Source organism: Chiloscyllium plagiosum, chromosome 33 (genome assembly GCF_004010195.1).
Source record: "Chiloscyllium plagiosum isolate BGI_BamShark_2017 chromosome 33, ASM401019v2, whole genome shotgun sequence".
In the NCBI taxonomy this organism is placed as follows: domain Eukaryota; kingdom Metazoa; phylum Chordata; class Chondrichthyes; order Orectolobiformes; family Hemiscylliidae; genus Chiloscyllium; species Chiloscyllium plagiosum.
Window position 1 is genome coordinate 14,311,032 of NC_057742.1, and position 25,233 is coordinate 14,336,264.

At 37.9% G+C, this 25,233-nt stretch overlaps 1 protein-coding gene across 5 annotated transcripts in view; it reads left to right on the forward strand.

Moving 5' to 3' along the window:
• The window catches only part of LOC122539857 (V-type proton ATPase 116 kDa subunit a1), a 60,096-nt gene that overhangs the window by 20,304 nt on the left and 14,559 nt on the right, over positions 1-25,233 (forward strand). For 3 of the 5 annotated variants that reach the window (XM_043674980.1, XM_043674983.1, XM_043674981.1), the window contains exons 7-21: positions 685-811; positions 4,264-4,346; positions 4,718-4,811; positions 6,673-6,885; positions 7,585-7,735; positions 7,862-8,001; positions 9,822-9,982; positions 10,695-10,785; positions 11,346-11,464; positions 12,249-12,465; positions 12,759-12,866; positions 14,150-14,257; positions 15,300-15,317; positions 16,301-16,418; positions 17,774-17,945. In XM_043674980.1, coding sequence (XP_043530915.1) covers positions 685-811; positions 4,264-4,346; positions 4,718-4,811; positions 6,673-6,885; positions 7,585-7,735; positions 7,862-8,001; positions 9,822-9,982; positions 10,695-10,785; positions 11,346-11,464; positions 12,249-12,465; positions 12,759-12,866; positions 14,150-14,257; positions 15,300-15,317; positions 16,301-16,418; positions 17,774-17,945 — 1,920 coding nt within the window. The remainder of the gene's footprint in view (positions 1-684; positions 812-4,263; positions 4,347-4,717; positions 4,812-6,672; positions 6,886-7,584; positions 7,736-7,861; positions 8,002-9,821; positions 9,983-10,694; positions 10,786-11,345; positions 11,465-12,248; positions 12,466-12,758; positions 12,867-14,149; positions 14,258-15,299; positions 15,318-16,300; positions 16,419-17,773; positions 17,946-25,233) is intronic. The other 2 variants (XM_043674982.1, XM_043674984.1) reach the window with 1 other exon arrangement.

Sequence of the window (25,233 nt, forward strand, 5' to 3'; positions counted from 1 at the left end):
AATTAAAATTTGATAATTGTGGCCCTTCTCTCAGCTGGATGCTGCTGTTGAAAATGACTGAGTTTAACGGCTTAGTCTTTACTTGTCTGAGTCATCAGAAGGTAGAAATCCACACTCATTTACGCTTGTCCTGTGACCAGACACAGGCCCGATTCTAAGTTGATATTTTTAAAGTTGCAAGATGAAGCTATGTAAATGAGGTGCCATTTTGAAACCTGCTGTTTAGGTCACTTGAGTCTTTATGAAACTTTTTTCTGTGGTTTTTCCATGCTTTAAAATAATTCAGTTTTTGAGACTATTTATAATATTGTCCATTGGGTTTAATGTGTATATTTTGGGAATGCATAGTATGTACTTTTTAAGAATGTGATTTTAAGAAGAAAAACTGACCAATAAGCATGCATTTCTGAAAATCATAAGAACAGTATGTTTAAAAATAATAAAATCCACAAGTTTGCTTTCGGTAGCTGAGTACTTTATGCATAAACCTTATCAGAATTCATTCAAAATAAAATCAAAGTGAACAACGCTAATTGTGTGCATTAGAGAAATTCAAATGTATATCTTAATAAAAACATTAGTCTATTTGATCTGTTTTAGTCTTTGCATCACCCTGGGATGCATTCTGTATTTTGCCTATATATTTATACAGCTTTATGACAGTGCATATACTTTTATATACAGCTTTGTAGCTGGAGTGATAAACCGAGAGAGGATTCCTACGTTTGAACGAATGTTGTGGCGAGTATGCAGAGGAAATGTCTTTCTACGCCAAGCTGAAATTGAAAATCCCTTGGAGGACCCTGTAGCTGTAAGTACCTGGCATGAAATCTTAATAAACAGTTAAATGAAGATTGAAACCATAACAGCAAAAAAAGTCCGCTACTGCTGTGGTTTAATTCTTTTGCAACACTGGTTATAGAATAACTTTGAAATCCAGTGATTTTACACCCACAGATGAACCAGTATTGCAGGCACTTTTTAGAAGTTGTAACCCCACCGCTGTTGAAGAGCTTATGCTCGAAACGTCAACTCTCTTGCTCCTCAGATGCCACCTGACTGACTATGCTTTTCCAGCATCTCACTTTTTGACTCTGAGGAGTAAAAATAGGCAGGTTTTCTAGGAGCTAAAAGCAGTTCCTTTTTGAGTACAGGACGAATTTGTGCAGGCTTTCAAGATTGTAGAATCTCCAACCTGTATGTAGACAGACCAACGAGGGGAGAGGCCATGTTGGATTTGGTTCTCTGCAACGAGCCAGGGCAGGTGTCAGATCTCGGGGTGGGAGAGCACTTTGGTGAAAGTGATCACAACTGCCTCACATTTAGCATAGCCTTGGAGAGTGAAAGGAGCAGTTACCGAGGGAAGGTATTTAATTGGGGAAAAGGAAATTATGACTCTATCAGACAGGAGTTGGGAAGTACAGACTGGGAGCAATTGTTCCATAGAAAGGGCACAGCAGACATGTGGAGAATATTTAAGGAGCAGTTGTTGTGAGTGATGCACAAATTTGTTCCTCTGAGATAGGTAAGAAGGGGGAAGATTAAGGAATCTTGGATAACGAGAACAGAGGAACGTCTTGTCAAAAGGAAGAAGGCAGCTTACGTAAGGTGGAGGAAGCAAGAACTAGCACAGCTTTAGAGGATTACAGGCTAGTTAGAAAGGAGCTCAGAATTGGACTGAGGAGAGCCAGGTGGTGGCACGAAAAAGGCTTGACAATAAAGATTAAGGAGAGCCCAGAGGCATTTTACTTATACGTGAGGAATAAGATAATGATCAGGGAGAAGGTTGGACTGATCAGGGATAGCATAGGGAACTTGTGCGTGGAGTCTGCGCTGATAGAGGAAGCCCCAAATGAGGTTTTTTCTTGGTGAAAACCGAAGCAAAGGGAACTTGTTGTAAATGAAAACTTAGAGGAGCTGGGATACAGTCTTGACGAGATGAAGATTGATGAAGTTGATGTGCTGGAAATTTTGGAAAATATTAAGATTGATAAGTCTCCAGGGCCAGACCAGATTTATCCTAGGCTGCTCTGGGAAGCGAGAAAGGAGGTTGCTAAGCTGCTGGCGAGGATATTTGCCTCCTCACTTTCCACAGGAGTCATACCGGAGGATTGGAAGGAGGCGAATGTTGTTCTTCTTTTCAAGAAGGGTAATGGGGAAGTCCCTGGCAATTACAGACCAGTCAGCAAAGTTTGGAAAGAATTCTGAGGGATAGGATTTATGACTTTGGCAAAGCATGGTATGATTAAAGGCAGTCAGCATGGCTTTGAGAGGGGCAGGTCATGCCTCACAAATCTTATTGAGTTCTTTGAGGCGGTGTCAAGACCGGTCGACAACGGTCGAGCAGTGGATGTGGTGTATATGGACTTCAGCAAGGCATTTGATAGGGTTCTCCATGGTAGGCTGATTCATAAAGTCAGGAAGTATGGGATACAGGAGATTTGGCTATCTGGATTCAGAATTGGCTGGCTGACAGAAGGCAGAGAGTGGTTGTAGATGGGAAGTATTCTGCCTGGACGTCACCGTTGAGTGGGGTCCTGCAGGGCTCTGTTCTTGGGCCTCTGCTCTTTGTAGTTTTCAAAAATGACTTGGATGAGGAGGTTGAGGGGTGGGTTTGTAAATTTGCAGATGACACAAAGGTTGGAGGTGCCGTTGATAGAGGGCTGCTGCAGCACGCTGCAGCACGACATAGACAGGATGTAGAGCTGGACTGAGAAATGGCAGATGGAGTTCAACCTGGATAAATGCAAAGTGATGCATTTTGGAAGGTCGAACTCGAATGCTGAATATAGGATTAAAGACAGGATTCTTGGCAGTTTGGAGGAACAGAGGGATCTGGGTGTGCAAGTACATAGATCCTTCAAAGTTGCCACCCAAGTGGATAGGGTTGTTAAGAAAGCATATGGTGTTTTGGGTTTCATTAACAGGGGATCGAGTTTAAGAGCCGTGAGGTTTTGCTGCAGCTCGACAAGACCTTGGTGAGACCACACTTGGAATATTGTGTCCAGTTCTGGTCGCCCTACTATAGGAAAGATACAGAGACTTTGGACAGGGTGCAAAGAATGTTTACCAGGATGCTGCCTGGACTGGAAGGCTTCCCTTATAAACTCGGACTTTTCTCTCTGGAGAGAAGGTGAAAGAGAGGAGACCTGATCGAGGTGTACAAAATAATGAAAGGAATAGATAGAGTCAATAGCCAGAGACTTTTCCCCCAGGGCAGGATTGACTCCTACGAGAAATCATAGTTGGAAGATATTAGGAGAAAGCTATAAAGGAGACATCAGAGGTAGGTTCTTTATGCAGAGAATTGTGAATGCATTGCCAGCTGTGGTGGTGGAAGCAGAGATGTTGGGGACATTTAAGTGACTGCTGGACATGCACATGGATAGCAATGAGTTGAGGGCTGCATAGGTTAAGTTACTATATTTGACATTAGGATTAAATCTCGGCACAACATCGCGGGCCAAAGGGCCTGTACTTTTCTATGTTCTATGTTCTGCCTGAATTTTAGGTTGAATCTACTGATCCTGTATTAAATACATGCAGTAGTTTGTTTTTTCCACTGACTTCACCAAGTAATGCAGATTTTTAAGATGCTGAATGTTAAACATATGTTTGTGTTATATAGTGGGTATGCAAATATTTTTGAGGTGTAGACTGAGTTCAGTGTCCCCAGTGTATGGAAGGCACACAGTGATTTGGATACTGGTTGAATTACATTTGGCTGATTTTGTCTTTTAAGCAAGCAAGTGAATGCTAGGAGGTGAATTAGTCGAGGTGGAGCCATAGACAATGTAATAATAAATTATTGCTAATTGTGACATTTCTTCCTTTTTTTTGTTTTGGATGCTGCAAATGAGAGTTTCTGGCAGCAATTAAATGGCTGCACACACAAAGTAATGTAGCTACTTGAAAATGATGCCAACGCATGGCATAAGTTGAATTACTGTTTATCTCCAATGGAATTTGTGGTTTTAATGATATTGTAATTTTTAACAGCCAGGGATAAGCATACAAATTTTGCCTCAGCAGTCTTCTCCACCAGTAAAGTGGGGGCTGGGGGGAAAGAAATCTGTAGATACCATCTACTGATACAGATAGTGACTATCTTCAGATCGAGCGGAACAGGCATTATTCCCTTTGTTTGTCCTTTCACATTGGCGTCAATATGTTTGTTTCCACTCAAATTTCAGCATGGTCTAATTTTTAATTTTGCTATCCTGGTAAAACTGGGAATTCAGATTAATGTTTGTTTTCTTTCAGGGAGGTCAGGTAGACAAATCCGTCTTCATTATTTTCTTTCAAGGTGACCAGTTGAAAAATCGAGTGAAGAAAATTTGTGAAGGGTGAGATTGCATATTTGTTTCTTGTTGGTTATGCATTAATTCCCATTAACTGAACAGTTAAACCTTTATCCATCATGCCCATGTCATCAGAGTATTTGATGAGCTACTAGATTATTAGTCCCGTGACCTTACCACTCTGCTATTGCCTCTAGGGAGAACTGATCATTTTACTTGATGAATTTGATTATTTGTGAATATTATTTTTTTTATTTACTTCAGCTAGCTTTCAAAATAAAAATAACCTGGGATTGCAGTTCAAAGATAATCTGGTGTTTACTGGTAATCTGATAGCGCTACTAGTGTGCAGTAAGTAAAAACATTTACTTCAGAACACTGGCAATAACAATTTACTGAGAACTGCCTTCTTACAGGTTTCGAGCCTCCCTCTATCCCTGCCCAGAAACTCCTAATGAAAGAAAGGAAATGTTAGCTGGTGTCAACACACGAATTGATGATCTTCAAATGGTATGATATTCATCAGTATTTTTGTACTTCATAATTGACTTGCGATTTTTCTGTAAAGTTTAGAGACATGTTTTTTAAGATATTAACGCAAACAGTATTTGTCTTTCCCTTTTAAGGTTAATTATTTTTATGAAATAGAAACAGAAGTAAATCATTCAGTCCCTCAAACCTACTCCGTCTCCGTCGTTCCATAAGAATGTGTCTGATCTTCTGTTTTTTTGAGTTTGACATTCCCATCTACCTCCTAATAATTTTTAATTCTCTTGCCTATTGTGAGTCTATCCACTTCTGTCTTTAAACTATTTAATGACCCTGCTTCCACAGCCTTCTGAGGAAGAGAGTTGCAAAATTGTTCAGCTCTCTGAGAGAAGTTTCTGCTTGAGAAGGTGACCCATAATTTTAAAGCTGTGCCTCCAAGTTCTCGACTGGTTGTCAAGTGGAAACAATCTTTTCACGTTCACCTTGTTCAGGACTTTAGACATTTAGTCGTTAGCCCTCACTAAACTCCATTTGAAGCAAATGCAGCCTGTCTAACTGATTCCTTATGAAACAATTTTCTATATCAATCTTGTAAACCTTCTCTGGACTGCCTCCAAAGCACTTACAACCTCCTTTTGAAATAAAGAGACCAAAATTGCACTCCGTATTTGAGATGTGGTCTCAGCAACAATGTTATTAATTGTATTGTACTTATTTTCAATTGGTCCAACATGGTTGGACATTAATGGATTTCCCTTTACGTTGTAATCCTGTTTCTTCTAATATAACCTGGTTACAAACTATTTTAATTTAAATATTAGCATTATTTTACTGTTGTAGTGACTTACATTTTTGTTATTATACACATGGAATATTTGAAGAAGGTGCAGTGCTGACGTTAAAATCTAACTCTTTATGCCACTCCAATTCTCAGTCCATTAGTGAGACATTTGTGTGCTTTAATAGTCACTCCTCGAATTCACTCACCAATTATATGTATGGGAATTTTCAGCCAATATATTTCACAGATTACATTCAGCTCCCTAATTTAGTAGACACTGGGCTGTTTGCCCGTTGAAAGTTTGTTTGGGTACAATAGCTGCATATCTGCGCACATCATCATCATGCTACCTTAGAACTAAGCATTCAAACATTAAATGTAAGTGTAACATCTAAGGTTCCTGTCATCAGTTATGCAAGTTAACAATACCTTTTATTCTATCGGGCGGGGCAGTGTCAATCTTTTAATCATATTAGAAGAGCTTTGAGAGCATCAAGACGATTTCTATGACTTTGGAGTATAAAAATTGTTAGTTTATGATCAGAAATAAAACAGGAAATGCTGTAGAAACTCAGCAGATGTAGCAGTGTCCCTGGAGAGAGAAACCGAGTTAACATTCCAAATACCAAGACATTTCTTTGGAACTGAAAAAGATTCATTGGACTTGAAATGTTAAGTGTTTGTCCCCCCATGGTTGTTGCCACACTTGCTGAGTTTCTCCAGGACTTCCTGGTTTTTTTTTTAGCAATCTCCTGCATCTGTGGAATTTTGCTTTTGTCTCAGGTTATGGCCAGTATGTATAAAGGTGTTTTTGTTTTATCCAGGAGAAAGTTTGCCTAGTTAATACTCTTTGCTGTTTTCAAAAGTCAGCTTAGACTGGATTGTTGGAGATGTGTGAAATAGAAATGCTCAGTTTTGTTCAATTTTTTTTTCCCTCTTCCAATACTTTTGGTTTCTTTGCTCGTTTACCCTCTTCCTGTGTGCTACTGATTTGGGCTGAGCTCTGCAACGTAATGGAGCAAACTCATGTCCATTATTGAGGTGTAATGCAGAAATCCAGTAGATGATGATATTTTCCATAAACTTATTTGTCCTCTCCAGGTCTTAAATCAGACTGAGGATCATCGTCAGAGGGTTCTGCAGGCAGCTGCAAAGACCATTCGTGTATGGTTTATTAAAGTACGAAAAATGAAGGCCATCTATCATACCCTTAACCTCTGTAATATTGATGTAACTCAAAAATGTCTAATTGCGGAAGTCTGGTGTCCAGTTACTGACTTGGATTCAATTCAGTTTGCCCTCCGCAGGGGTACGGTAAGTGCACTCAGAAATTCAGCAATTTTTTTTCCTTTCACAGGATGTAGTAGTTGCTGGCTAGGACAGCATTTTATATCTATACCTAATTGCTCTTGAGAATGTGATGGTAAGCTACCTCCTTGAATCACTACCATCCATGTGATGTAGGTACACAAACAGTGCCCCTAGGGACAGAGTTCCAGGAGTTTGACCTAGTGGCAGTAAAGGAACAGTGGTTAGAGTTCCAAATTAAGATGATATGTGAAGGACAATGTGCAGTTGATGATCCATATTTAGTTTGCATCTCCTTGACTCATGAACCTCAGGCAGCACTCCAAGTAAGTGACAAATCCAAGTGATGTAAGTTCCATGAAAAATCTCAGATTCTAAAAGGAATGAGAAGATGAAGGAACATCAGGTGTTTTTAAACCTGATTTTATTCACAAGCTTGAATCTGTTTGGTGTTACATTTTCATTCATGGAACTTAATAAACAGGAAGGGCCCATTTCCTATCCTGAAAATGGTAGGAAACTTTAGGTTTTCTATTGTAAATATGTAGAGTTAGATCTTTACATTTCAATACTTAAACATTGTAGTTATTTGAGACACTTGGAGAGCTCCCCTAACTTTTCTACTCACATTTCGCTTCATTTAGTGTAAAGGTATTTAGACAGTCTCTTCAAAATGATCTATACTGAAGAAGTTTCTATTTTTAGGAACGCAGTGGATCAACAGTTCCATCCATCTTGAACAGGATGCAAACCAGCCAGACTCCTCCAACTTATAACAAGACCAACAAATTTACTTACGGCTTTCAAAACATTGTGGATGCATATGGAATTGGTACCTACAGGGAAATTAATCCTGGTAAGAAGTCACATTGTACAGCCATAATGTTGCATATCAAATCATCTGTTTTTCTGTAAACTTGACTTTCTGATTATTTTAAAGCTAGACTGGTTCATGTTCTAATTGTGTTTTTGTTTTCTACAGCTCCATATACAATTATTACCTTCCCTTTTCTCTTCGCTGTTATGTTTGGGGATTTTGGCCATGGAGTCTTAATGACTGCTTTCGCCATGTGGATGGTGTTAAGAGAGAGCCGCATATTGTCTCAGAAAAGTGAAAATGAGGTATTTTTTAAATAGTGCACAATTTGCTTGGTGATTTTTGTGGATTAAAACATGATAACAATTTCTCATGTTAGATGTTACCCCCACCGAGTACCCTGACCTACGTTTCAACTATTGGCCTAGACAATAAACAGAAACTTTTAAGCATTCATGTCTTATAGCAACTGAATAATTACTAGCATTTTTTTTGCATCTTTTTTTAAAAAGGCATTGAGAAGTTGGGATTGCTCAAAAACAAGAAACTCAATTTTTTAAAAATGTGCTTTTGTTTTACATCATACTTGACAGGCAGCTGTATGAACCATTGTTCATGTAGAAATAAATTTATTGCAGTGATGCAGGGAAGTGTGTTTCATTATATTCACGATCCATAACTAAGTTCTGAAATTCTTCCTCTAACTTTTTGCTTTATATAATATATGCCTTTAACACCCAACTTCTTTGACAAACTGCTCACTTATTCTAATATTTACTTGTATAATCAGTGTCCTCTTTTTGGGATAATGTTCCTGTGAACCATCTTGGTCTATTGAATACACAATAGACACTATATAAATGGAAGTTGCTATGCTATAATACTGCTTTGATTCTGTGATCTTTAAATGGGGATTCTGCCTGCTATCTTCAATCCTCATACCTTGTACTGCTTTCATGTTGCTTCATACGTAATCTTTTTGGACCATCTGTGGTTTCTAAATTAACAACAGATACTTATAATTTCTCTGGATTTAATTTCACAGAACCACAGAGGTAGTATGGTGCAGAAGAAAGCCATTTGGTCCATTGGCTCATTAAATGTGCATCATTACCAGTGACAATTTCCTTTTTCCCCATATCCTTACATATTATTTCAATCCAAGTTATAATCAAGTGCCCTCTTAAATGACTCAGTTGAATCTGCCTCCATCTGACTTCTAGGCAGTATATTCCACACCCTAACTATTTGTTGAATGTAACAGGTGTTTCCTCATTTCACCTTTTCTTCTTTTGCAGATCATTTGAAACGCATGTCCTGTTGTTCTTGCTCCTTTTATGAGTGCAAACAGTTTCTCCTTAACTACCCTTTCTAGTCCACTTTTGATTTTTAAAAATCTCAATCAGATTTCCTCTTCGCTGCCTTCTTTCCAAGGAGACAAAAAAAACTGCAAATGCTGGAATTCAAAATAGATTTCGGGTATAACCCACCCCCAGCCCTGAATAAGGGTTACACCTGAAACATCGACTTCTCCACCTCCTGATGCTGCCTGGCTTGCTGTGTTCGTCCAGCCTCCTGACTGTCTATTTTCTTTCCAAGGACAGCAATCTCAGATTCTTTGATCTATCCTTGCTTATTCCGAGAACCATTCCTGTTGACCACTCTTGCACACTCTCTTTGCGTTCACACCCTTTCTATAATGTAGTGCTCAGAACTGTACACAATACTCCAGCTGAGGCCTAATAAGTGTCTCAGTTATAGTGTTAAAATTTGCCACTTAAAGGTCATAATACTGCAGGAATGAAGTGAGCAAAAGTGACAGTAATCCAAAGCTGTGATATCAATGATAAGAGGAAAGCCTGAGTCTGGATTAGACTTAGAAAGGAATGTAGATTTCTAATCTCGGTGAGTACTTTGAGGTATGTTGAGCTACCTAGGGAGCCAGAAAAACCCCAATTATGTAATGAATGGGTAAGTTTTTAGTTTTAGCATCTTCAGTCTTGAAATAGCTTTGTTTAATCCACTGAGCACAATTGCTAATAAGTTAAAGTAATTTACTGCCTTGTATTGTTGCAACAATGTAGAAACTTTTAGAATTTTTGAAAATTAAACTTTGTTCTGATAGATTTTCAGCACTGTCTTCAGTGGTCGCTACATTATTTTACTCATGGGGATTTTCTCTGTGTATACTGGCCTAATATACAATGACTGCTTCGCAAAGACTCTCAACATGTTTGGATCATCATGGAGTGTTAGACCGATGTTTCAGCCAACAGGAAACTGGACGTAAGTTTTGTAGAACTAAGATAACGTTGCTGTGTTGATTTTTAAATTATTTTAATATGAATTTTTTGTGAAGCATGTTTATGCTAGGAAACATAACAATACATTTCTAAAATCTGGTGCCAAAATCGAGTGAGGCTATGGGTTTCAGATGCAATATATCCAAACTTAAAGAAAAGACTAACCTAGGTGGGGGATTTGTATATTGAGGAGGATGTAAAGAGTGTTCAAGGTGATTTGGACAGGCACAGTGAATTGGCATGAATGTGGCACATAGAATATAATGTGAATAAGTGTAAAATTATACAGGATAGATACAAAATAAGATAATTACTGATGTAGAACCAGCAGAGAGAGTTTCAATAAGGGGCAAGCCACTTAGAAGTAAAATGGGGAGGAGTCACTTGGTGGAGTTAATTTTTGGAATGCTCTACCATAGAGAACTGTGAAAGTGCAGTGATTGAGTATATTCAAGGTAGAGTTGTCCTGAAGAAGGGTCACTGGATCTGAAATGTTAACTCTACTTCCTCTCTACAAATGCTGCCAGACATACTGAGTTCCTCCAATTTCTGTTTTTGTTTCAGATTTCCAGTATCCTCAGTTCTCTTTTTTTTGTTATTGCATGTGCCCATTTTGGGAGTTTCTATCTCTCTGGCTTCAGAATTTTCGTTAATGCTGGTTTAGTTTTAATAATATTCTCATGAACGCTTCACAGGGAGAAAACCCTTCAAGGTAATCAACATCTTCAGCTGGACCCTGCTCAGCCTAATGTCTTTAATGGGCCATATCCATTTGGAATAGATCCTGTAAGTTAATTCTGTGTTTGCTTTTGAATTTTCACTTTTCATTATAAAAAAAAACAAAAAAAACACAAATTATCCTGCCTCTATTTTTAACTGTTTATACATGTAGAAACATAGGGCTAGAATGCATAAAATACCAAGTTAGGCGTCTGATTGAATTAGTCTTTAATTGTTTTTGTGATATTATCTTTGACTTCGAATGTATATTTTGCTTGTGGGCAGATGGAAAATGGATTATAATCCCATTGGTTCATTTTGACTCAATCATCCTTTGTGCTTAAATGGAGGTATTGGCTTGTTACAGAATTCAATTTGTGCACATCACTGTTTATTGCCTGAAGATCCTGAAATATCCCAGTAAACCATGCCTTGTTTTTTAAAGCTAAAAAATTACTTCATGATGTTTACTTCCAAACTTTAAACCTACAATTTTCAGAAGTTATTGAATGGTTTGATTGAGAAGTGATATTTTAAGGGATGAGTAGAGAAACCTACTTGCTAATTATTTCTGTTAATATTCCTGTATGTTATGATCTCAATCAAAATTATCTCTTTTCCCTCAGATATGGAATATTGCTACAAATAAACTAACGTTTCTTAACTCGTTTAAAATGAAGATGTCTGTGATATTGGGTGTTGTCCATATGGTCTTTGGCGTTTCTCTCAGCCTCCTGAATCACATGTGAGTACATTTTAAGCCAAGTTTGAGTTTTTAAAAGTATGGAAAAGTAGCTGTTGTCTGTTGCTACATGAATGTTGACCTTCTTTGAGGTATATTTCTTGTATCTGAAACCTGGTCTCTGTGTAAACTGCAGCATGTACAATCTAAAGGTTACAGGAAACCATGGGCCAGTGAGCTGTTGTAAGCTGTTACTGACAGTTTTTTCAGTAGTTACAATGTTTATGCTTATGGAGAAGATTTTGGCGGTTGGGGGCTTTTCACAAAGTATCAGTTAGGGTTTTAAAAAAAAGCGCAAGTTTTTGAAACAAAATTTTCGCTTGTGCTGTAATGTGTATGCTAAAAGTATCTTAGATCAGAAACATAAGCTAATTTTGTGAAGTTCAAATTCAGATTTGACTAACCAAGGCTATGACCTGGTATTATTATTGTAGTACCATAGGTGCTTTCTCTTGTCACATATATACTAAGTTTATTAAAGGCTAAGATGGATTGATTTTAATCAGTAAGCAAATCGACACTTGTAGGGAAAAGGCAAGAAAGTGGCAAAGCAGACTTGATAGGATTCTGCTCCTGCATCTTATGGTCTTATAAGTTACTATCTCCTAGACCACCATAATCTATTAACTTGCTAGGGCTATTAATTAAATTAATTTTTAGGCACATTGGATGAGACAAACAGTTTATGGGGTACTTGTGTATTCTTGCATTTGAAATTAATGTACTGCTAAATTGTTAAGTTCAGATTCTGACATGAGTTTTTTTTCTCTCCTTTTTTTATTTGTAGATATTTTAAAAAGCCGCTGAACATCTATTTTAGCTTTATCCCCGAAATAATTTTTATGTTGTGTTTGTTTGGCTACCTTGTCATCCTCATCTTCTATAAGTGGACTGCTTATGATGCTAGCACTTCAAAAGATGCTCCCAGTCTTCTCATCCACTTCATCAATATGTTCCTATTCAGTTACAATGATAAAACCATGAAATATCTGTATAAAGGACAGGTACGTAACTGTCTTGGAGATTTAGATTATAGACAAGATTTAAGAATGTGTTCTAAATGAGTTTAGTTACTTGGCTGCTCCCTGCTATTAATTTAAAACTCATTTTAAAAAATCGGTATATGAGACTTTAAAGCAGCCTGGGGCTTGTCTTTTGTTGTGTACAACAGTAGATTGATAAGTTGTCCTGAATCATTGGAACAAAATCTCTTCTTCTCTTGATCAAGTATATGCTAGCAGCAACTATTAGCTTTTCACCAAAGTGTAGTAATACATCAGGTCTTCTGTTTTAACAGCGAGGTCTCCAGTCCTTCTTGGTGGTGGTAGCTCTGCTGTGTGTTCCATGCATGCTTGTGGTAAAACCACTCATACTGCGCCATCAACATTTGAGGAGAAAACATTTGGTAAGGTATTTAAGATATGTTTTGGAATTCAGATGTTCATTTCTATATTTATCTTCCACTACTGTGGAGGGCAAAAACTGCATGGTTCAGTGAAATACAAAACTACGAATTGCATTTAACTGAATTGCTGGAGTTGATGAAGAAAATGCTGTCGATGTGGTTTAAGTGGACTTCCAGAAAGCATTTGGTCGTGTTATATGCAACAAGTTTGAGCAGGATTAGGTCATGGTGTAGAAGGAGCATAGAGTGGTCTGGTGGTACAATGGTTAGCACTGCTGCCTCACAGTGCCAAGGACCTGGGTTGGTTTCCAACCTAATTTGCACATTCTCCTTGTATCTATGTGGGTTTCCTCTCACAGTCCAAACATCTGCAGATTAGGTGGATTTGCAACGCTATTTTGCCCATTGTGTCCAAGGATGTGCAGGCTAGGTAGATTAGCCATGGGAAGTGCAGAGTTATAGGGTAGGATGGTGGGTCTGAGTGGGATCCGAGGGTCAGCGTGGACTCAATGGGCCAAATGGCCTGCTTCCATACTGTAGGGATTTTATGATAACATTGATATGAAGTTGGCTGAGTTTGTAATGGAGTTTGCTGGGGATTGGAGTGAGCATCCTTGCATTTCCTATACTCGACCTTGCTTTATAGGGTGCAATTCAAAACGTACAGGTGATATGAACCTTGGATGTATTATGAATTGTGAGGAGGGTAGTTCAAAACTTCAAAAAGATGCAGGTAGTTGCTGGATTGTGTAGACAAATGGCAGATGGAGTTCAACACAGCAGTATGAAGTGATTTGATTTGATAGGGAAAGAGAAAACAAAATAAAGTATAGATAGTGCATGTTGCTACCACTGTGCATGAGTACTGGAGTGAGAGAATTTGTTAACATGCTGCCAGTCAAGTGGGCTGTTTTGGCCTGGGTGATGTCGACCTTCTTAATTGGTGTTGGAGCTGTACTTATCCAAGCAGGTAGAGAGTGTTCCATCATACTTCTGACTTGTGCTTTGTGAATGATGGACTTCAATGAGTCAGGAGGTGAGTTATTCATTACAGAACTGCAGTCTCTGATCTGCTTTTGTAGCCATAGGAAAACAGAAAGTTTAAAGAAGTGATAGGTAAAGATAACAAAGCAAATTAGTTATTAGAATTGACTATATCAAACAAAGCAAAAAAAATTATGTCAGTCTGCAGTTTAGTACATTGTAGAAAGGTTAGTTGATGATTAGAAATTTTATTGTGGTCTTTTGCCACATCTCTCCAAATTTGTGTTCCTGTTTCACAGGGGACACACAACTTTGGAGGAATAAGAGTTGGGAATGGACCAACTGAAGAGGATGCTGAGATAATCCAACATGATCAGCTTGATACCCATTCAGAAGATGGAGAGGAAGTAAGTAATGACATGATGCACTAACTAGAGCTTGTTTGTTTGTAGATTTGGGTTTCCTCTTGAAGGAGTTGATCTTTCGCCTTGTGTTGTTGCTGTAGCTTGTAATTCATTTAAATAAAATTTAAAAGGCATTAATTGTGAATTGTCAGCACAAATTGATGAATAGCAGGCACGTGAAGACGTGTGTTTTTATATATAGTTTGTTTGTGACTTGTAAAAAATTTTTGTGAGGTGATCTTTTTTTAAATCTGTTCTCTATTTTGCCTGATAAATTCGTTTTTTTGGTTTCATGGACATTTTTGTGGGGCAGGTAATGCCAGTCCTTAATCATTTTACTGTGCCAAATGTTTCTTCCTCCAAAGAGCTTGGATAAGCTTCATAAACCTGAGCATCATTGCCTGACATTAATATGATATTGCACCTGTTTACAGAATATTTTTGAATCCTAACAACTTTAAATTTAGATCCAGATTATTTAACTTGCTAAAATATGTTGTGGGCATCATGATTCGTTAATAACAATGTTTATTTATATGGAACCTGTGTATTTATAATTCAGTGCAGTTTTGTTTTATTATTTTGTTTGTTTAAATACTTCGATTCAAATTGAGATTTGCAATTACACTGAATGCTGTAAAGCCTTCCTTTAGGCTTTCTAACCCAAATGGAATGCTGACTTTTATTGTTCTTTTGGGTTTTTTTATTCTGCTTCTGTTGAAGGTTTAATGTCATTTCTAGGAATTAGTGTATCTGTAAATTTTGTGAAATCTTTATTTTAATTCCAGGGAATAAAACTCCTTTTAATTTCTGCTTCCACCTTTTGGTTTAAAACAAAACCCAAGAACCTTTGACCCTAATGTTACAGAAATTGCATAAATTGTCTTTTAATCACTGGATGATGTTTGAACAATTCCGTTTTGGTTATTTTCAATAAAAATGATGTGCCTTTTACTTGTATTATGCATGAATTGTATTAACTATTAATTATATGTTCATGTTCTCATTGCATTTAACTGCACTAAACATGTAATTTTTTTGCAAGCCCACTGTGGAAGAATTGGTAAGGCTGCACTTGATACCTGCTTTGAGTATTTATCTAGACTTATTTCATTGTCCATTATTAACATAGCTCAGTAAATTTTTAATTGTACAAAATACTTTGAAATTTAATGACATATTTGAATGTCAGTCAAGGAAATTCTGAACTTTAAGCAATAAAGTTTTATGCTGTAAAGTAATTTATGCATTTCACAACATTGCTCCTTATTAGATGCAAGGTGAGCTAAGGTTGTCAGTTTTCATTCCCCTTCTCTCCACCCCCGCCCCCCCCCATGTCACTTTAGGAATATCACAGCTCTCTGGGCTTTGTCATGTTTATGCTTTTATTTTCCCTAACACAAGGCTGCATGGCTGTTGTGTGAAGTTGGTCATTGTGTTTTTGTGCACTGCAGGATCATGTTTGAACCCAAATGCTGGCAAACAGGATCACATTTATTTAGGATTTCTGGTCAGCATGGACGAGTTGGACCGAAAGGTCTGTTTCTGTGCTGTGTATCTCTATGACCCTACAACCTAAATTTTCTGTTGGTATAATCTTGATGGAAGTTAAGTTTGGGCCGTCTCAGTACATTATCAAATGTGCATGGGTCCAAGGTACACAATCCTGCATAAATTGTCATTTCAATACAGCTGATCCAAAGAGTGCTGTTGAGGAAAAAATGCGCAGTTGCAATGTTTTTCTGAGGTTGGATTGAAGCACATTGGAAGTTTCATAAGTAATTTCTGTGACCTCAATGCAAATTATCAAAAAACATCTATAATTTCATCACTGTTTCCAACACTTAACAACATGCATAAGTTCAGTACCATTTTTTTTAAAAAATCAAGGTTATGTTGTAGATATAAGATTTTGGATATTTGAAACATTCAATGCTACAGTTTTGTGTAATATTTTGGAAAATCAGAACTAATACTGTTTTATACATAATAATAGAAATATTACTATTCCATACTGACACTTATCTTTTAATCTGTTGCTTGTAGTTTAACTTTGGTGACGTTGCCGTACACCAGGCGATCCATACCATTGAGTACTGCTTGGGATGTGTTTCTAACACTGCCTCCTACTTGCGGTTGTGGGCACTGAGTCTGGCTCATGCACGTAAGTACAACATAGGTGCACGTTCAGATGTGAGAACCATTTGTGCTTCAAGTAAACAGGATAGATTTCTGAGCGAGTGATGTTTATATATTACAGTTTTCTGGTGCATTGCCCCACCCTCGGGTATCAAACATAATTATGTTAATTCCAAGTTTTTAACAAATGCTTCAACCAGTTATTTGCCTCTTGTGACATACCTGACAAGACAGAACTCTTTCCTACTGCACTGGAATATTTAATTTATCTGCAGTCTAGTCCAGGAATGGCTTTGAGCCCACAACATTCTAACTGAAGTGAAAGTGTTAATTATGGTATCAAGGCTGACATTTTAAGAAACAGCTAGAGATCTTTTACCTCAAAATTAAGTAACTTTGAGGATCAAATGTATGAAGTGTCAAATGTGCTACCCAATGAACTTGGTTTTAGCTTGGTAGGAAGGAAATGATGAAAAAGCTGAGCTGTTTACACATGGTTGTGATTAAATATTGATATTGCTGTTACTGAATTTTGTTAATGAAATTAGCCAACGATCACCAAGTTGTATTTAAGATCCTTTTTTATTTATTTTTAAAGAGGATGAATTGGCAGATAATCGGTTTAAAAGGTGGTCAATAGTTGTCTTCAACAGAAAAGAAATTTCCATTTGCAGAGCAGTTCTTAGCAGTGATATCATCACCCTCTGCATTGTTACTAATGTGAAATGTTGACAGAATTGAGTTTTGTTGTAACTCAGTTGCCTGTTCAAACTGAGGTATTTTTCCAAGGAAGGAATAACTGCAAAACACACAGTGGACAATGTGACATCTGTTAGAACCCAGTGGGGATAATGTTTGGCTTCACGATTTTCTGCAGAAAGCTTTTTGTTCTGCCTGAATATTAGTGCCAGTGAATAGATTAAAGGGGATGGAAGTCAGCCATAATTTTAATCTGATGGCAGTTCATGCAAAGCAAGTATAAATATTGTCATGAGCTGAATCCATAGATAGTGAGTGTATGTTATCTGTTTTAGGTGTGAAAGGCAAATATAAAGAGAGATCCATGACTCTGTGCAAAAGTAGATGAGCTGACTTCTTAACTTTAGAAAAACAAAGAATAATCACTCCCACTAAATATTCTGTTTTAACTGGTGAAGTGGAACTTTTCTTCATGTCTGGTAAATTATTTAAGTTGCATTTTAAATTCAAATTGGAGATTTTAATTAGAAACAGAGAAAAATGACAAGATAGTTTTTTTTGTTTACATTGTTTTTAAAAATTAATAGTTTTGTAGCTATTGTCTGTAGCAAGCCTAATGAATGTCACTGAAGGCAAAGCTGCTAAATTGATGAATGTTAAACTGTTTGTTCCCTGTTTCAGAGCTCTCTGAAGTGTTGTGGACAATGGTTATGCACATTGGACTGTCAATAAACAACTTTGGTGGATCTTTTCTCCTTTTCTTCATATTTTCTGCTTTTGCTGTGCTGACAGTGGCAATTCTTCTCATCATGGAGGGTCTTTCTGCATTTCTGCATGCTCTTCGTTTGCACTGGTAAGAACCTACTTCCCAATGTTTGCTGCATCTGATGGAAGTTGTCATTTTCAGTCAAGCCTTTTTATAAAAACAAAAAAAATGTTTTTCACCTGTGAGCACAATTGATGAAATGTAATGCATGGTACGATCTCATAGTATGGACAACTTGTTGGTTCATCCCCCCCTTTTTTTGCAGAATTAATAGAAGTTGGGCAGGACAGCAGAAGTCATTACATTTGGTTTCCATTCATTGACTAGAGAAGGAAAAAAGAATAGCTAGGAATTACATTGCATTAAACAACAGCAGCTTTTATTCATATAGTGCACTTTATTTTAAAGCGAAAGGCTGTTTGTGGAAATGTAATTAACCCAAAATGGACAATATTAGAATTATTCTATGTGGAAAGTATGTTGAAGACTGAATCCTGCTTGGTTTTGTTGCCCCGCCCCAAATATAAATAGCCAGATTTCTGCTGTTATTCTGGGATCACAGCTAAATGTACTGGCAAGTTGCTGGTATTTGTGGGTCTATGATCCTATTATCAAAAGATAAATCTAAAAATAAGTGGAGACATATATAAATGGCAAGTTTCAAATACAGGCTAACATTAGAAGATTGTGGATGTAGGTTTGCTCACTGAGCTGGAAGGTTCGTTTTCAGATGTTTTGTCATCATACTAGGTAACATTAGTGAGCCTCCAGATGAAGCACTGGTAGCATGGCCCATTTTCTATTTGTGTTTAGGTTTCCTTGGGTTGGTGACATTTCCTGTGTTGATGTTATTTCCTGTTCTTCTCAAGGGGTGGTAATTGGAATCCAAGTCAATGTCAGTGTCCAAACATTACGTTAGACAAACGAGCAGAAATCTAGCCACCAGGATACATGAACATCAACTAGCCACAAAAAGACATGACCCACTGTCACTACTTTCCATACATACAGATGAGGAAGGACACCACTTTGACTGGGATAACACATTCATTCTAGGACAAACCAAACAGACATGCACGAGAATTCCTAGAAGCATGACATTCCAAACTGAACTCCATCAACAAACACATTGACTTGGATCCCATTTACCACCCCTGAGAAAAACAACCAGAAATGATGTCACCACTGGAAATGCCGTCTCCCAGCCAAGGAAACCTAAACACATAAATAGAAAGAGGACCATACCACTAGTGCTTCATCCGGAGGCTCACTGATGATGTTAGAGTATGATGATGAAACATCTGAAAATACACCTTCCAGCTCAGTGAGCAAACCTACACCCAGAACCACCACCTGAGCTACAAATCTTCTGAAAACCCATTAGAACCTTGCCTTTGATTACAGTTGAAGTACCAAATCCAGGACTGGTCAGAGATTTTGATTTGTTTTTATAATATACTTGATTCTTCTAAAAATCTTGCAGAAAAGATTTTAGCAGAAAGAAAGCAGAGAGATGACTTAACAGAAGTCTTCAAAATTACAAAAGATTTCGGTAGAATAAATAAAAAGAGAATGTTTCTTCTTGTATGGAAAATTTAATCAAGTTTTACTTAAAACGTCACACAAGTCAACTATAAATGTATGAATGCACTTTGACTCATTTCAAAAATCTAAAAAGAAAATCTCATACCACATATACAAACCCTATAATTTCTCTTTTTGAGTGGAGATAAATTTTGAGAGAGGGACTCACCACAATTATCATACATCAATACGCAGGTGCAAGGCAGTGAGCACTAATGACAAGAAGCATCATCATATGGAGGCCAGGGGACATTGAGAGAGATTTTCCTCTGAAGGATTTACATTTGTTAAGATGGCTAAGCCAGTCAATGGTGATGGAGCTCTGTTGATAGTATTACCAAAGACCAACTGTTTCAAGTTGGAAACAGTTACGATCTGGCACTTAGATGGTACGCACATTAACCCTTCTCGCGAGTCTAAATAGGAGGTTCTGTGGTTGGCTGCTAAGGAAACTGAATACTTATCAAAAAGTAGAAATTAACATCCTTAGCCAATGCACTCATTTTAGGTACAAGTAAAACTGAGCAATGTATTAGGTCCCTTTGTATAAAGAATGATTATAGGTGTACTAAATTGCTGTATTGGATGAACAAATTGCATCATTTTTTCCATTTGATTTTTGAGGTTAAATATAGCATATGAAGTCAGGCTGCTTGGTCAAACCTGCCAATACCAGTGTACAATACTGCACTTGGGCTTCTTCACAACTTCTCTCATTCAACGATATTTTCATATTTTCTCTTGCACATCCTAGTTGTGTGTTTTCCTTTAAGTGCATCTGCTGTAATCACTTAGATTTTCAATTCATCATTGTGACCTCTAAACAGTTGATAGGAATGCTGTACTTATACGAAGGTAACATGCTAAATGTTGTCCAACCTTGGCATGCTACAGATTTCTAGGAGGCATAGAAAATCCATGTTTTTAAATATTATAGGTTAAACCCTTCTCAACCCTCAATCAGCGTTGTTACAAAGGGATAGTGGTGACCTAGTGTATAAATTACAAAAGGGAAATCATGCAGGGTACAGTAACTGAATGGAAGGCAAATAAAATGTTAGCCTTTGGCCTTTATTGTAAGGGGAATGGAGTTTAAAAACAGGCATGAATTGCTATGACTTTACAGGTCCTTAATGAGATTGCATCTGGAGTACTGTGTAGACTGTTTAGACTCCTTAAGGAAGACGTATAAATTTTGAGACTCGGCTGATTCAAAGAATGAAAGGACCCTATTATGAGGATAGGCTCAGCAAATGGGTCTATACGCAGTATAGTTCATAAAATGCTAAGTGATCTTATAGAAACGTGCAGAATTCTGTAGATTGACAGGATAGGTGCTGAGAGTATGTTTCCCCCTCTGGGGAAATCTAGAACAATGGGGCAAAGTCTCCCATTTATGATGACGATGAGAAGGAATTTCTTCTGAGTTGTTTACTCACTGGAATTCTCTTTTCCAGAGAGCCATGGACACTTGGTCATCAAGTATATTCGGGGCTGAGTTAAATGAATTTTCAATTCTATTGACAAGTGAGTTGAGAATTATAAGACCAAAGGAGTGGAAATTAGGCCATTCAGCCCATTGAGTTTGCTCTGCCATTCAATCATGACTGATAGTATGAAAATGGTGCTGAAAAACCTTTCTTCCTGTAACCTTTGATCCTCTTGGCAATCAATAACCTATTTATCTCTGTCTTAAATATACTCATGGCCTGGCCTCCACAGCCCTTTGTGGCAATGAACTCCACAGATTCACCACTCTCTCTGGCTAAAGGTGTTTCTCCTAATCTCTGTTCTAAAGGGTCTTCCCTTTTACTCTAAGGCTACGCCCTTGGGTCCTTATCTGTCCTGCCAATGGAAACATCTTCCCAATGTCCACTCTGTCCAGGCCATTCAGTATTCTGTAAGTTTCAATCAGATCCCCTCCTTCATCCTTCTAAATTCTATTGAGTATAGTCCCCGAGTTCTCAAATGTTCCTCATATGTTGAGGCTTTCATTCCTGGGATCATTCTTGTGGACCTGCTCCAGGACCAATGCATCCTTCCTGAAGTGTGGGGCCTAAATTGCTCAGTGCTCTAAATGTGGTCTATCCAGAGCCTTGTAGAGCCTCAGAAGTATATCCCTGCTTTTATATCCTAGTCCTTTTGCAATGAATGACAGCATTGTATTTGCTTTCCTAATTACTGACTCAACCTTCAGTTAACAATCCTGGACTAGGAGTCCCAAGTCGTTTTTTGCTCTAGATTTCTGAATTTTCTCCCCATTTAGAAAATAGTTCATGCCTCTATTCTTTCTACCTGACACTTTCCAGTGTTGTTTCATCTATCACTCCTTAGCCCACTCTCCTAACCTGTCTAAATCTTTCTGCAGCCTCCCTGCCTTCTCAGTACTACCTGCCCCTCCACCTATTTTTGTATCATCTGCAAACTTAGCCAGAATGACCTCCGTTCCTTCATCCAGATCATTGATCTATGAAGTGAAAAGTTGTGATGCCAACACTGAGCTTTGTAGAACACCACTCGTCACTGGCTTCCAGTGGGACCCTTTTATCCCCACTCTTTGCCTTCTACCAGACAGCCAATCTTCTATCCATGCTCGTACCTTGCCTCTAACACCATGGGGCCTTATCTTACTCAGTAGCCTCCTGTGCGGCACCTTATTAAAAAACCTTTTGGAAATCCAGATAATTAACACCCATTGGCTGTCCTTGGTCTAACCTTCTCATTACAGCGATAGGCATTAAAATGGTCATGTTGAATGGTGGAGCAGGCTTTTGAGTCGAATGACATCCTTTTACCATTAATAATTTTATCTTATTTTTGCTCCCAACCTCCTAGGTTTCTTCTCATATGAATCATGATGACATTCAGATCTGTGGAACTGCCCCTGTCAGGATACATCATGTATGTGGCTCTTTTCAGTGGGATCTTAGTATCAGCTGAAGGATGATTCCATGGGACTGTCAGGGTTGAGCCTTATACCACTAGATGTCCACAGATCAGGCATAAGAGGAGGCGACTATGTTGTACGAATCAGTCATTTTTATAGTGATGAATACAGAGTACACAATTATTTTTAAAATACAAACTTAGCATATATTTGAATAAGTAACTTTTAAATCAGTTATTGGATTAAGTTGTTAGCTCTTGTAAAGCAAATGCAAAGACTCAAATTATTACCTTCGTGCCATAAAATTCTGAACATCTCCAGCAGGAAAACTATTGGCTGTTAGAACAAGTGGAAGCTCTGACCATTTTCTTCTTCCTCTGCTTGGTTATATTGTAGCCAGATCCATCTGACCTGATACACAGATAGGAAACTGATGGTTTAGTACAGAACAGAATTTGAACATGGAGATTTCTTCTGGTTTTGTATTTCTTACAACTTTGCACTTAATGCCTTGATAGTCCTTATACTTGGGTCTGAGGCAAACAAATTTTTCAGAATTTAGGGACCTACAAAATAAAGTCAATTAAACAGCTTTCTTCACATGCAGCCTGCAGCTGATAATGAGCTCTGTCAGGCCAGCCCGCCTTGTTCCACTGTTACCAACTTCATTATTACAGCCAGATGGGGAACATTTAAAGCAGCCTTTCACTTTACAGTTTTAATTATATACTGCAACGATAGAATTACAGTGGCAGAAACTTTCATAAACAAATAGTGCTATTTGCTGAAGATGCTTATTGACTAGCCTCCCTTACAAGAAATGGATGGTACAATTAATACTTTTGGATTATTTTTCCAAGATTAAATTATATTTCTTAAAATAAAAATGTTTTAAAAATTGCTCCAGTTCTTCCTGGGAACTGAACTGCAACTTGGAACTTCCTAGCACTTTTTAAAATTCAGTTCTGCAAGTACCTACTTGATATGTGGTGGGGAAAAGAATCTTGCAGTGTTTGCAGATTTTTTTCCTTTCCGAAACTTCTGTCATTTTGTGCTTCAAACCTTTAGGGTGTGGCTATTCGGTTTAATTTGAGGTGTTAAATTTCACATGAAATATAAATGGCAGACTATTAAAACATTGAATTAAATGCTATACCTATTAGGCAAGGTTGTAAAGACTGGAGGCTTTTCTCCCTTGCAAAAAGGCAACTGAGGAGTGACTCACTAGAAAAAGATTTCTTGTGGAGAAGAGCAGAGCTTAAGAGGACTGAAATAAGTTAGTTACTAGGAAGTCAAATAGAGAATTCAAAGGAAACTTCTTTAACCGGTGAGAACATTGAATTCTCTATCATACGGAATAGTCCGGATACATTTGAGGGAAGTGGGTAAGCAGATCAGAAAAGAGGAAATGGGAGGATTATGCTGATAATTAGTAGATAAGGAAGGATTGGGGGTGGATTGAATGCATTAGAGGAAGTATGAAATGGTTTGATTGTGGATTTAAGGAGAATTACTCGCCCAGGTTTACTGCCCTTTCTCCTCTTCAAAATAGTGTCAGGTCCTTTATATTCATGTGGAAGGGTAGACAAGGTTCCTGGTTAACGTTGCGTCTGAAAGAAGCTCCTCTGATAGAAGTACTGCACTGAGGTGTCCCTTTATTTTTGTGCTGAAGTCCTGAAACATGAAATAGATGTGATCAGGCAGGAATGCTACCATTTGTAATTTTATTTAGCGGATCTTTCCTGTAACATACTGCTGGCAATATTACAAATTGGTCTAGCTTTGAAAACACAGATTAATGTAATCCAAATTTGTGTTTAGTTTTCTTTTATTTATTCATGGCATGTGGGCATTGCTGTCCTGGGCAGCATTTATTGACCACCCTTAATTGCCCAGAGGACAGTTAAGAGTCAGCCACGTTGTTGTGGGTCTGGAGTCTCATGTAGGCCAGACCAGCTAAGGATAGCAATTTGCTTCCCAAAAGAGCATCAATGAACAGCATGATGTTTTACTGATAATGGTTTCATGGTCACCATTGAACTCTTAATTCCAAATATTAATTGAATTCGTATTCGCCATCTGCCATGGCCGGGTTCAAACCTCGGAAGAGAACATTACCAGACCTTTACCCCTGAGCTATCCCCCATCACCAACAAAAGCCATTGGGAGTGTTCTCCATTCTTCCTTCCATAATGAAGCAAAGGTGATTTTAGATTAGTAGCTGTTAATAGTTTCCAACTATGCCTTTACTTTCTCAGACAAAGCTAAACCTGGCAAATTGAGTGCTGTTTCAAGATATTTCTCATTCTTATGATATCCTGTTTTTAACTGACAGATTGAAGTGTGAATACTGAGATATACTATGTGTACAGTGGTGGTAATCCAGTATAGAGAAGCTTCTGTGAATTGTCTAAACAGGAACACCAATGTGGAAAGAGATCTTTTAGATGACCTTGAAACTTTTGAAGTTCCAATGTTTTATCTTGGAATAGTGACCCAGATATTATTCAGCAGTGAAACAACAGCATATGTTGTTGCTGAGCTCTGAGAAAGTTGTCCTCAAAGATCTAATGTTTAAACTAATGTATCAAGGGGATGGGAACCTGAATTGTAGTTCCAGTGTACAGGAGGTTAAGGGTAGTGAGGTCATGGATAGGTTTACAAAGTCACCAGAGGGCAGTAGCAACCAAGATATTGGTTTGCAATGTGTGTACTTCAATGCCAAGATCATGAGTAATAAGGTGATTGAACTTGCAGCATGGGTTGGTACTTAGGAATTCAATTCTGGATCAGTGGTGCTGGAAGAGCACAGCAATTCAGGCAGCATCCGAGGACAGGCAAAATCGACGTTTCGGGCAAAAGCCCTTCATCAGGAATAAAGGCAGAGAGCCTGAAGCGTGGAGA